At 37.8% G+C, this 14,221-nt stretch overlaps 1 protein-coding gene across 1 annotated transcript; it reads left to right on the plus strand.

Annotated features, from left to right (window-relative positions):
• Window positions 1-473: 473 nt before the first annotated feature.
• On the plus strand, window positions 474-13,933 carry LOC149651627 (uncharacterized). The gene is made up of 2 exons (XM_089848624.1): window positions 474-993; window positions 12,322-13,933. Exons 1-2 carry the CDS (start codon window positions 474-476, stop codon window positions 12,693-12,695), a joined length of 894 nt encoding a protein of 297 aa, XP_089704750.1. The 3' UTR covers window positions 12,696-13,933.
• Window positions 13,934-14,221: the final 288 nt, after the last annotated feature.

The following is a 14,221-nucleotide window of genomic DNA, read 5'->3' on the forward strand; positions in this document are numbered from 1 at the left end:
AGGCTTTGCTCCAGTCTTTTCCCTCCGATGTATATGATAGCGGAAGTTAATTCAATGATGTACATTGCTACAACGTACATTTCTAACTGGTGAATAGCTCCGTAATACTTCGCGTATTTATTAGTTATACTATTTCTGAAACTCTTCGACGTTTGGCGCTTGAAATACATTTTCCGCGTTTCAAATCCTTACGGTTCTAAAACGTAATTTTAATCAACCACCTCAAGTAATGAATTTCTGCGAAGGCGAAGCTATAGCAGACAGAGAGTACTAGAGAGAGAGGGGCGGAGGAAACCGGGTAGAGCAAAAATCGTTCGAGCGATATCTCCCAACGACAGTAGTGTTCGCGCTCGAACCGAGTGGAGAGGTAGCTAGGAGTCGGTGGCGCCCGACCAAAACTTCATTACATAAACGTACGAAGGTAACAAAGAACTTTATATAAAAGGAAACCGCAAATTCTCAATAATTAGAAAATGGATCGTCAAATCACTCGGGATTCTGATCGAGACATGAATTTAGCCGCCGAATGTCTCGTTGCCATGTCCAGCGGTCAACTATTTGACAAATCAAGATTCTTGGACCGTAATGGTCAAGGACAGTTACAAAGATGTCCAGAAACCCCGCCAGTTTCCGATTCCCTCTTCATGATCGCCAGAATTTTGACGGATTTAACACGAATTAAACAAGAACCAGTCCCCAATATTGACGATGACTTAACCCATCCTTTAATGCCGGTGGACAGACTTAACAAAGGGCCAACGCCCACCTATCAAACTCAACCGGACAATCTATCGGTCAAGCAAGAACCTCAAAATATGGTTCTCGTTAAAAAGAATACCGGACAAAAGCTACAAGGAATTTCCTCGACACCAAACCTTAACAACAACAACAACAACACTCAAGCTAAAAAGATCCATCAGTGCAAATACGCGGGTTGTGACAAGTCTTATTCCAAGAGTTCGCATTTGAAGGCGCATCAGAGATCACATACCGGTAAGCCAAAACCTTTTTTTAACAATATTATCGTAGGAATGTTTCGTATTCATGTTGTATCAAGGGGTAGGTCAATATGGATGGTTACCTACGGAACGGTACAAGGCGTAGTAGTAGAGGTTCGGCTGATTTTAAGAATTGCAATTCTAGCAAAGTAGGCGTGGCAATGGATCAATATTAAGACGGTATGGGGTTATCTGGGAGGCACGCAGTAAGGATTACGCAAACAGATTACCGGGAAATTCATAAAATACGTCTTCTTAGAAGATGCTTATTAAAAGATTTCTCGAAATATCATGAAATATATCTTATAAAAGCGGAATTTTAAAATTTCAAAATTCATAAAACCAGATAGAATATCATCAAAAAATAACTCTTTTTTAGAGTACCTAGGGGGAAAAACAACATCGTTACTTTTAGTACAACCCAGAACCCCTCCGCTGCTGCAATCTCATTAATTTTTCCTGATCTAGTTGAGTAGATAAGTCATGGATAAATCCATATAAATTGGAACCCAACCCACCCTACAGTTACCTAAAATAAATTCTTAAGAGAAAAACTAGTTGAAATATTTTTTGATGTGCTCTGAATTTTTGAAAACTTGAAAACACGCAAAACGGCACGTGGAAAAACCCGTTTTCTTCCATTGTCTGAAGCTAGCAGTAGCCTAGGTCCTAAGCTCCATAGAGGATGGAGAGCAAAGGCCTAAACGCTGTAGCATCACATCCTTTGTGCGCCACGCGCTCGGATAGAAAAAAGGGGCGGAGTCAAGGGGGTGGAGGGATAATCTCCTGTGGGAAGATGCGAGTAGAGAGAAGACTTCGAGAGGTCGGATATTCCCCCGAATTTCTCAGCGGTGATTAGCTCTTTCCCAGAAATTACCATTTTCAAGATGCAATTGTAATTCCCCACGCGTATTGGTTCAATTTCGCGTCAGTATATAACCGGATTTTGTCAATTATCCGACCTCTTGGAGGCAGGATGGCGGGAGATCCTTGTGGAGCAGCTGCACGTGCGCTCCAAGGTGGTGTAGTGTTCCGTTTTTTCTGTAAAATAGAAAGAAACTTCTAGTTACTATGGGCAGAGAAAACTAACGATCTTAAAGGAAATATCACCATACAATATGAACGGGAAAAGTTATAATTTCTTTGATATTTAGCCTAGGTTTTGGAAAAGTTTAATGATCTTTCAAATACCCCAAATTATCGAGAGAGAAAAAAAATATTCCGCCCATACAAAAACAATTTTGTTTTAAATTGCCAGTGAAGTGAAGTTGAGGAAGAAAAATAATTTGAATACTGTTAATAATTGGGGCGTGGTTCAATTGTTAATTGCCGAATTGTCCTGGAGAAACTAGATTTTAAATAATGAACTAAATACATTTTTTTCATCATGAATTTCTTCTCCATTTCTTTCATGAATATTTAATTATTCTTAGTAAAAGGTTGATGTTTTAGTACCGTTACTGAATTGAACTCAACAACCAACATTTTTGCGCCAAAAATGTCTTATCAGTCAGTCAATTCAGGGGGACAAATTTCCTCGTTTAGTTTCATCATAAAAACCTTGTGTCAAGCCCCTTAATCTTAACAAAGATTAGGATAGTAACCGTTTATTTGGCAAAATTTGTGCTGTATAATTTTGCTAATCTAATCATTAGATTGAATAACTGAAAAGCGGGGGGGGGGGGGGTTTCTTTCGTCTTTCTTTGTTAGGCATAAGATAAAATGTGGAGGTTTCAATTTAAAAAAAAATAAATTGAAAGCCATATTTAATAATTAGATTTAAAAAATAATACCCTAATTTGGTGTTAGGTGCTGCTGTAATTTTCTTAGATGTCGATCTCGATCTCGAAGCGAACACGATCTCGAAGATAGTCGTATCGATCGAGATCCTTCTCGAACGAAAAATGGTATTCTATAACATGTATCGTTCGAGTTCGATACCGGAGTTCTCGATCTTCGAGAACAGCATAGATGTCGAAAGAGTAACGCACTTCCGTTTCATGGGACCAATCATAATAGGACTCTAGGAGGCGCGAAACTTGAAACTGTTATTAGCGGACGAAAAAATAAGATCGTTTATTTTTGGTTAGGATGTGAGGGTTTAGTTTAATTCTTGCAGGTTTTAAGCGATCTAATTTGAAGTAGGATAGACAGTATAAAAATAAGTATTTAAAAGTAATTTGCTAATACCATATTATTATTTACATAACCATAACCTATGATCTACAGGCTAAAGTTTTTATTCGAGTGCTCTAAACGTATAGATTTATCTCTAACTAGTAGCAAAGGGGCATAACATTAGTGTTACTTTTTCGACCGCCATTTTAAAAGATGATGGCATGTTAAACCCGAAAACCCATAAGACACTTTATTTTTAGTCGAACGGTTTCGAGAGTAGGACGTTATTCCGAAAGGATAGTTATATTTCTCGCCGCCTTTTTTCAAGATGGCCGTGCATTCAAGCCATATTTCTTGATGTGCACCTACGACTTAAGAGTAACGTCCCTGCATAAATTTCAGCATCGTTGCCCGTCGGAACATCTTTGTTACTTTTTGGGCCGCCATTTTAGAATATGGTTTCAAATCATACCCCAAAACTCACAAAGCCTGTATATTTGATACCGTGTACCGGTGTACCTAATGTTCGGGGAATCAGTTGAAAAGCGCAGACATTATTCCACATTTCTTGCATCATTTTTCAAGATGGCTATAGATTAAAAGCAATTTATTTAACGTCCCTGCAAAATTTAAGGGGGACTGTTTTGCCTGGGCGTTAACATTACAACACCGCAGAGGTATATATGAAATCTTATATACTTCTGACAACACGGTGTCTTCGTAAAATTCACCTAATAATTTTTCTAGCTTGATTATCTAACTCAAAGCGAGCTAAATGTAGAAGGGCAGCTATTTACACTAAGATTAAACTCATGAAAGAAGGGTTACTCGAAACGAAAAGACGATCTCGACAGCTACTACCCTGTCGATATCTAGTTCGACAACTTTGTCGATAATCGAGATGTTTAAGTTCGACAACTTCTTACAGAATACCATTTTTGTGATTTTCGAGATCTCGGTTCGAGATCGAGAGAGATGTCGATCGACAACTTGCTTTCGAAGCTTACAGAATAGGCCCCCTGGTACCCCGTTTGTCATTTTGTAACGCTTTAGAACAACACTGTATAGCAAAAAAAAAAAAATGGGGGTCAGAACTACAGGGTTCATACAAACCTGGAAAAATCAGGGAAATAAAAAGTTGACAAAAACCTCAGGGAAATTTAGAATTTTTAATAAAATTCAGGGAAAATCAGGGAAATTTGCGTCAAACAGGGGCCGAGTAATTAAGCAAATTGTTCATAAACATACCACACTCCGTAGGATTAACTGAGGCTCATAACTCTGGTTCTACTAGAGATACGGGGATGTCCTTTGAGTATGTTATAGTCCAATTTATCCCCCATCCAACCATACTAAAAAGTTAGGGCTACGACAAACAGGGGCCGAGTAATTAAGCAAAATGTTCATAAACATACCACACTCCATAGGATTAACATTACACTATACTTTGGAGGCTCATAACTCTGGTTCTATTAGAAATACGGGGATGTCCTTTGATTATGTAATAATCCTATTTGCCCACCCCCACTCCTTCGTTAACATTTGCTCCATAGGATACTCCATATACGGGAAAAACCTGGAAAATTCAGGGAAGTATATGGGGGGAAATCTCAGGGAAACTTGTTTTCCAAAAGTTGTATGAACCCTGAACTAGGTCTAAGGTTTCCCACAGTTCAGTTCAAACAGTTCAGTTTTCGGTTCAGTTCAGTTATTTTCGGTTTCAGTTTAGGGCCTAAACTGATTTGATTGCTTCAGTTCAGTTTCAGTTTGCACATCTCCAAACTGATCAGTTTTCAGTTCGGTTCGGTTTATTTCTTAAACTGAACTGATAAAAACTGAACTGAAGAGATAGTTAAGTACTCTTTCGATCTATCGCCAGAAACGATATCAATACGTTCCCGCAAACATTAGTAGAACAATAGAAAACTGGCATCGTTTAGTATTGCATGCTGTATGATATTTTGGGGGATGTGTAGCGAAAAGATACCTTATTAGTGTCGCGTATATTTCATCATTTATGTCGCGTATATTTAATTATGCATAAAAATAAGCTATTAATTTAAGTCCCGTGATTAGCTGGGACCCTCTGCAGAGAGACACAGGCTAAAAGAATACCAATAATTAGTAACTAAAAAGGGTATCATAATTAGTTAATTAGTCAAAGTTAAATGGTTCAATGTTAATAATTAGTAGTTAGTGAAATAAAAATGACTCTTAAGGTATGGAACTTCACGATTCCAAAATACTTAGTAATAGTAGAAAATGTTAGCGGTTAATAGTTACAATCTGGGTATTTTGGGCATCTGACACTATTTTTTTTCCTTGATAATCTCTAAAGGGGTTTTCGGTTCAGTTCGGTTATAACTGAAAACTGAACTGATCAGTTCGGTTTCCTGGCTGAACCGAACTGATAATTTCAGTTCAGTTTCAGTTCTTGAAAATCGTAACTGAAAAGTTTCAGTTCAGTTTCAGTTTTACTCCAAAACCGATTTGAACCGAACTGTGGGAAACCTTAACTAGGTCTATTTATAAATAAAAGAGTTTCATAAAAGTGTATATTGGCATATTTGGGTCAATGGATAAATTGCTACCCAGAAACGAAAAAAACTAAAGTAAGATAAAGCGGACCTAGGCCTAGTCGTAACGGAGGAGAAGTGTAACTACTATAACTCTAGAAGCCCTTGAGTAAAATTATTAGCAAATTGGCCTTCAAAATCAAAAATAATAACGCTGGCTAAAATGTGGAACAAGTTTCAAGTCAACCACGTGGCGATTAAATTTATATATAATATCGATAACAGAACTACGTAACGCGGGCCTGCGTTATGTGTATATCACATCATTATTCAATTAAAAGAAAAATTCAATTGATAATCATTTATATACTGTATATAAAGAAATTGCATAGTTTTCTGACTAGGAGGAATAATACCAACCATTTACACCAGGAGGCCAAGTTACTTTGCGTTAAAAGTGCAATACTAAGTAGCCTGGAATTCTAGTTGGTGTAAATGCAGGGTTCATACAAACCTGGAAAAATCAGGGAAATAAATAGTTGGCAAAAACCTCAGGGAAATTTATAATTATTAGTAAAATTCAGGGAAATCAGCGTTAAACAGGGGCCGAGTAATTAAGTAAAATGTTCATAAACATCCCCTCCATAGGATTAACATTACACTAAATTTGGAGGCTCATAATTGTGGTTATATTAGAGATACGGGGATTATGCTATAGTCCTATTTATCCCCCACTCCTTCGTTAACATTTGCTCCATAGGATACTCCATATACGGGAAAAACTTGGAAAACTCAGGGAAGTATAAGGGGAAAGACCTGGAAATCTCAGGGAAATTTGTTTTACAAAAGTTGTATGAACCTGAAATGGTTTCATAAGTTTATAAGTGATATGTTCCATAAGTATGACACTATCTATACAAGTTCGTAATGCTACTGAGAGACTTACAACTGAGAGCTAGTTCTAGTAGAACGACGGAAGCGAGAATTGAAGTCCTACACTCGGTGGTTAATTTTGCAGGACTTCCATCTAGGTCCTATTTAGTCGTGTACTAAGCCTTTGACAGCGCAAAAACCAGACGTACCTCGAATCTATGACCTACGTTGTCACTACATGACAAGCTCCAGTTTGTAACCAGAGATTACAAACTTATGTTGAACATATCTTATGAACTTATGATGGTATCAATACTCCTAGTTTGAAAACAATCTATTAGACAGTTATGGAGGGAATGAAACGATAACGTATAGTTGTTAAATTTGGCGCGAGAAAAATCACCCATCTTTTCAAATTAGGCTTAGACTTAGATCGTACAAGTTCTCGTGAATTAAATTTAAATAAATTGAAGAGCGTAACATATTGGGTGCTACACACTACACGTCTCCTCGTGCCAAGGCCAAGTAGATGACGTCACTTATCTAGATATTCAAATCACGAGAGCTTTTAAAGAAAAGCCTTACCCCGAGTCCCAGGACTCTAGGAGTGATCAGACTTAAAGATTTAAAGGTTTCCCATGATTTCTTTGGCTTTAAATTTTTGGGGAAACAGGTGGGATGAGTTTCGATTCCCTTTCATTCCTTCCTTGAGGAAGAATTGATTTTTCAGGAGGCACCGATCCGACCATACTTCCGGTTTATGGGGCTATTTTACTTCCGGTCTTAAACCCTTAAAGAATAGGTAGTCTGGCTGGGGTCGGGAAAAAAATAATAATAATTGAATTACCCAGACAACCTTTAAAGCTAGTGTCAACCGACTATGATGTGAATAATAAGTGTAATGGCACCTTCATACCTTCAACTGTACTAATATTTAACTAAATAGCCAAGGGTGCCCATTCCATGATGCGAGCGAGGGGTAAATCACTACAATACTTTTAGAAATATAACTCTCCAAAGAGAGCTATCTCAGTTGTGACGTCAGTGTCTAGGTAAAACGTCATGGGTTTAGCTTTGGCATTGGGCGGCCATGTTTGGTACCGCTTTGGTTCTATGGGCAAATAGCATGGGTGACGTCACAATAAGCCTTCTGAGATAGCTCTATTTATGAATCTCGTGAATATGATATATTGGAGAGGAAATCTAGCGAATTAGCAAAGGAAAGGAAACTCCATGAAATTGTGCAGGCATTATTCAATCGTATGCAGGAAGTGTTGCCAGTCATTTGTGAGTTCAATTCAACCGCTATTCAGTGATAATTCAGTTCCAAACCCGCGCGATGCTCTCACAAATAACTGTCGAACGTTTTTCTCAAATTTAGGACTACTATTTATTTTCCAAAAATTAAATTACCCCTCGATTAAAACCAAGTGCACGATGGATCTATCTTTTTCGAACATAAGGTGCCTGGGACCTAGGACTAGAGTTAAAGCTGGGAGTGCCCCGGTACCCATAAAGAATAAGAAAACTTAACAATAGCAAGCTTCTTTAGAAGAAAAAAAATAATAAAAAAACATCCCGACCGACCTGTAGCTTCGGCAGAGAAGATTTTCGTGAGAGAATGAGGCCACGACCTTTTTCTTTATTTTGGACAAAAAAAAGTTGTAAGAGTCGGAGCTAACCGGAAGTAGAAATGATGGGTGGTAGTGAGGGGGGAAGGGAACTAAATGGGTTCCCCCTGAGAGATTATAATTCCCAACCAACTTGGGGCAATCAGTACCTATTGCTGTTCAATATTCTCGATAGGATGAAATAAATACTTTTATAAAATCAAATAGAGATCATTTTTCAAAAAAATAAATAAAACATCTTTAACGATTTGTTTCTCTTTCTGTTAGACTTAAAGGAAAAGTATCGGATAAAATAATAAAACTATGAATAGACATTATTAAAGATAAGCAATAGAGTGACTCAGGTCCGGAAATAAGCACAGGACACTGGACATTTTCCAATAAAATTTTAAAATGCCCCTATTATTGGTCAAAATGTCCAGTGGCCTCTTTAGTTTTTTTTTTTATAAAAAAAATTATTTTTTTATAAAAAAAAACTAAAGAGGCCACTGGACATTTTGACCAATAATTTTTTCCGAAGTTTTGCTAGCTTGACTATAGGGAGCTAACAACTGACAAGGGGGAAGAGATAGTCTGACGTCACGCAGCCCATCTCTGGTTGGCATTTTTGCACGTAGAATACCGTTTCCAACCGTTAGGGGGGATGAAACTCCAGTAAGAGATAGAAGGGTGTGACGTTTCAGGGTCTGAACTGTTTTAGCTACCTATGAAGATACGGCACTATTTTTGCCAATTACAGTGGACAATGTCCTATAAATTTTCCAGTCAAAGGGGTGGTTCACTGGACACATGGTGCTCAAAAACCCCCAGACACCCATTTTACCTTGAAAAAGGTATATTAAGGATGGAATAACCCTTTCCTTTAAATTGAATTATAGTGGGAGTACGGGTTTATTTAAAAAATGAAAATAAATAAAATAAAAAATGGTGTTTAAACCTCATCCTATTATAGTTGACCTCGTGCTATCTGAAATTTTTTGGCGCGGCGTGGGCGCGAGAATGACTGGCGCGAAAAAAAATATAGAAAGCAAAAAGTAACTTGAAAATGATGAGGGATTAACGGGAAGAAGTTAGGAAAGGTCGGGGGGAGGACGAGGAGGGAGGTGCAGTTTGCGGGAGTCTTTTTCTTCTCTTGAAATTCTTCTAAGGAAGGAACTAGCGAACTAGTGTGGTCTTTTTATGCCCATTAATGGGAAAAATATATATACATAGACTTTCAATTTAAAGGCCGACTTCCAGCGAAAAGAGTTCTAGCGAACTGAAAACCGAGCATCGAGACTAACAATGAAGCGACCGTGCCGATTTTCGAAGCCCCGCTGGGTCAAAAGTTGGAAGGGTTCTCGCTAACTGAAAGCCGCGCAATGTGGGTTATAGCGAACTGAAGATGAACAATAGAAATCCTTTTAAATTTATTTCCTCTCGAATTTTTGCTTTCCCCTGAAGGAAATTCTCTATTGCGTATCTTCAGTTAGCTAGAAGAAGCACATTGCACGGCTTTCAGTTAGCTAGAACCCTACCATCTTTTACCCCAGCGGGGATTCGAAAATCGGCACGGTCGCTCCATTGTTAGTCTCGATGCTTGGTTCTCAGTTCGCTAGAACTCTTTTCGATGGAAGTCGGCCTTTAAGACCCCTGGAAGATTACTTCCCCCCAAACAAACGAACAGGGGGAGTGATTTTTTTGGCTAGACAAGAACCACTTTAATTGTGTAAGAAATAGGATTAAAAAATTAACTAGTAATTCCATTAAATTTACCGAGAGAGAGAGAGAGAGAGAGAGAGAGAGAGAGAGAGAGAGAGAGAGAGAGAGAGAGAGAGAGAGAGAGAGAGAGAGAGAGAGAGAGAGAGAGAGAGAGGAGACAAAAAAAAAACAGGCAGATGTATTTCGACAAAACGGCCTCTCTCAACTAACATTATCCTTGAGGTTTGTAAAATTTCTCAAGGTAGAAAACCTCATACCGACATTGCATCATTTACAACGAAAAAACACCAAAAACCCTAAAGAACATTTTCACCCTTTGACTTTAGTCTTCTAAAAAAGGTTTATTATAGCGAAGGATTTAATCTCTCACTTAGATTTTGATGAAAACTGAAATTTTTGGCGGGAATTGTTCTTTAAAAAAAATAATAAAAAAATAAAAAGCGCGCGAAAACTAGCTGACCTCGGAAAGGATTTTAGATAGCGCGGTGATGGGCGTAGGTAAGTAAGATTCGCAACCTTTCGCTTAATTTCCTTCTCACATCCTCTCTTTCTCTCTCTCATAATGCGTCCAGTGACGTCATGATTAAACTTGGCCGAGACCCGCATTGAAGAGAAAATATGAAGAAAAGAGCGCGCGCGCCCGAGCTACATCGGCATAGCGGCGGCAGCAGCAGCTGTTTAGCGCGCCTTTTTTCCCCCAAGTTTTTAGGCGGGAAAAACAGGCGCGCGGGGTGCGATAACCCCCTTGAAAAATATATAAAAGTTGAATATGAAAATTCTCCAGGCTAGATTTTTGGATAGATTTTGGCCCCGACCGTATCCTCTTTCTACCTTTCTGCTCAGGCGAGTCGGGAGTCGAATAAAAAAAAAAGAGCCAGGTTTTCCAGGTGGAAAATCCGAAACTGGCATTTTTATACACTGGTCTTTCGAAAACCGACAATTCTTTATTTTTCTGGGTGGGCGTGGTACACACCCGATCTTACCCTAACGTCACGGGCGAATCGCTCCCGGAAAGAAGGTCGTCCAGTTAAAGGGAGAGTGAAATAATTTGGTCTTTGAAATAAAACTACCTTTTGAGCGGCTTGGACAAACAAAAACACAATTAATATCCCTAACCCAAGGTCGCCTATGAATTGTGCTCCTGTAAAAGTCTTCTAAACTGGAAGGGAATCAATTCTCCTGCACTGCAAGAGTTGCAGCTCGCTAGCTCGCCACATTTCACCATTTATTTACATATACTGTTTTTTCCCCGCCAACCAAGTTAACGCGCGCGGTAAAGTCACGCTCGAGATTTTATATCAAGGTTTCTGGTTTTTCTTTTACCATTACCAATAACTTGGGAAATATACCTGAATTTTCCTTTCCGTAACCACAAAGGTGGGTGGTAACCCGGTACCGTCGAAGCTAGTTTACGGGTACCGAATGATACAGGAATAAATTTACTAAAATGTACCGGTAATAAAATTAAAAACGAGGAGAAAAGAGGGGGGGAGGGGCAAAAAGCAATTTAGAAGAATTATATTTCTCTGGTTTACCCGAGTTTACCTATGGACTGTTACATCCCTATTAATTTTACTGTGTCGTTGAAGGGGTGTGGTCCGCTAGAGACTGAGAGAGATAACTGCTAAGTTACTATCCCGTACTTAACCAGAGGGACAACTCAACGCTTGACCGCTTAAAAACAAGATTTTAAATACCCCCTTTTTTTCTTTCTTTATATTTTGTCGAAAAACTAGAATTGGGCCTTTATTGTGTTCCCCTTACGCATCACTTCCTGAACCAGCCCCTTAGTTTTTAACAGGTTTTTTTTTATTGCACGGTATAGGTGTAAAAAGAAAAAGTTTCGTTAAATGTCAAAAAGGGTTAAGTTATGAGGGTCATTTCAAGTTATTTAACTGTTAAGCCTAATTGTCTGCTACTACGAACTTTACCGTATTTATTTTATCTCGGTTTTGGCGACCATATTGGAAGTTGTCAGCTATAGCCAACTCGATCACGCGCATCACGACGCAAGCGCGAGCAGCGCAGCGTCCCTGAGCGAGGATCGAGAGGGCAGGGGATACAATATATACTGTACCAATATTGACGTGACGTCACGTCCCCGTAGTTTCTTAGTACCACTCTATAGAGAGCTTTCGTTTGGGGGAGGAGCTAAGATACGTGAGATAATTTTAACCACCATATTGGGACTTGGCAGTACTACGCCATTCAACGTCAGGCTACCTTCCACTAGCGCTAAAAAACATACCAGGAGGAGGGGCTTATATAGCTTTCATTCTGTTAAAAACATACCATAATGGCGCTGGGGGCGGAGTTAAGCCCGAATTGCCAAGTCCCTATTGGTGGGTTCATTGCATAAGGAAAGCTGAAAACCACCAATATGGCTGCCAAAACCGTGGTAGGACTTAGGAGGGTGTGACGTACTACGCAGCCAACTGAAATCTCTCTATTCTAATATCTCTTCAATATGTTTTTTCATTCTAGGTGAACGTCCATTTCCTTGCACGTGGCTAAATTGCGGTAAACGTTTCGCGCGTTCCGACGAATTGGCGCGTCATTTGCGCACCCACACGGGCGAAAAGAAATTCGAATGCCCACTCTGCGACAAGAGATTCATGAGATCCGACCACTTAACAAAGCACGCGAAACGTCATCCCGATTTTGACCAACGAGCGTTGATGCGTTGTAAACAACAACAACACCACGTGTCGCGTCAAAACAATATCAACAAGAAAAACGCCTCCGAAAAAACAAACGCCAATAACAATCCCAGTCCTATGATAAAGGCTAATTCCGTCGCTGATAGTTCGGCTACACCTTCAGAATCCTCAGATAATTGGCCAATTCCTTCACCCTAAGCTAAGCCTAAAAAATACTAGTAGCAAAATCGATAAATCCTCACTCTTATTTCGAGTTAATAAATAAATACACACGATATACGATATACAAGCAGCGTATTTTTTATTTAAAACTGAACCCCATTTTTTTTTTAGAACGTAATTAGCGAAGGAGCTAAAACAACTAAAGAGTAAAGACACCCTAATCCTAAAAACAAAGGGTTACCTCAGTTTCATACTGCTTGAGATTTTACGACGTGTCACATTAAAAAAAATATAGTATATTAACACTATATTTATTATAAAACGGGGGTTTAATAATAATTAAACTCGCCTGTCTCAAAAAATTAATAAAAATATATATTAAAGCTACTACAGTACTCGTTTCCGAAGCAGAACTATTGTGCCTTTGAAAAAGAGATTTAATTTAGTTAATTAAAAACAAATTAAATTAAATAAGATAAAAATGCATTTTAGGTTTAGTATAAACTGATAAAAAAGGTTTACAACTGGAATTTTAGATCAGTGGTAACTAGCTAAGACTAATTTATTTTCCAGATTTTAAACTATGAAAATGATAAAATTTAAAAACTCCCATTTTCGCAAAAAAAAAAAAAAAAAATAATGAAATAAATAAACTCCAAAGGCTCAATATATATTACAAACCTACGATGACTAAAAAAGGTGATAAGATTAAAAAAAAAAAATATTAAAAATACGATCCAGTTTTTTAAATATAAAAGATTCTGGATTAAAAAATAAATAAAAAATTAATTCGCGAAAAGTGGCTTATATAATATTAAATAATTAATTATTATTTAGTTTAATTTGCGTCTGATTGAAGTTCGAAAAAAAAAAGCAGCGGACTAAAGGTCTCGATTAATCAGAAACGCATACTATATATTCATTAAAATATCTATATTGCACAACTAATTTTAAATTATTGTCACATGTCACACAAACAAACAAATATTTTTAGGTTAATTTTCAATAAAACGTTAGTTATTTTTACGTTTTTATATTATATAATTAAATATAATTAATTGATTGATTGATTGTTGTTTGATTTTGTTTTGTGAAGAAAAAAAAAGCGTCATGTACTTAAATGTTTAAAAAAAAAAAAAAACAAATACACCATTATCAAATTCAGTTATAATTATCGCGATTATTTAGTTTATTTCTTGTAAATATATTGAAAAAAAAACAAAACCATTTGTAATGCCTCCTCGACCATAATAAAGTCTATTTGAAGTAATAAATGACGTTTCCTATAAATAAATTATAATGTTAAGCCTACTCTTTAGGCCTAAAAATCTTAAGTACATGTAAGCCTAATTTTCTGGCCTTAAGATGTCTATTTAACAGACTGTCACCATGGATAAAGAATGCGAGTGCGGAAATCTGTTTTCACGCAGGATAGGCAACTCCCTATCTCGAACGACAGATTATTCTGTATATACTCTGTTACAACATCGGTTGTCAGCACGCGCAAAGCTAGGTTTCTATGTAATCTAGCCTTGCGCGTGCTGACAAGAGACAAAAAACTT

The sequence above is a fragment of the Phalangium opilio genome, unplaced genomic scaffold (assembly GCF_054372755.1).
Source record: "Phalangium opilio isolate 3A_F unplaced genomic scaffold, DU_Popi_V2 ptg000082l_1, whole genome shotgun sequence".
In the NCBI taxonomy this organism is placed as follows: Eukaryota; Metazoa; Arthropoda; class Arachnida; order Opiliones; family Phalangiidae; genus Phalangium; species Phalangium opilio.

Coding starts and splice junctions, on each gene's coding strand:
- LOC149651627 (XM_089848624.1), top strand. CDS start 474: ATGGATCGTCAAATCACTCGGGATTCTGATCGAGACATGAATTTAGCC. Junction 994..12,321: donor GCATCAGAGATCACATACCG/GTAAGCCAAAAC, acceptor TTTTCATTCTAG/GTGAACGTCCATTTCCTTGC.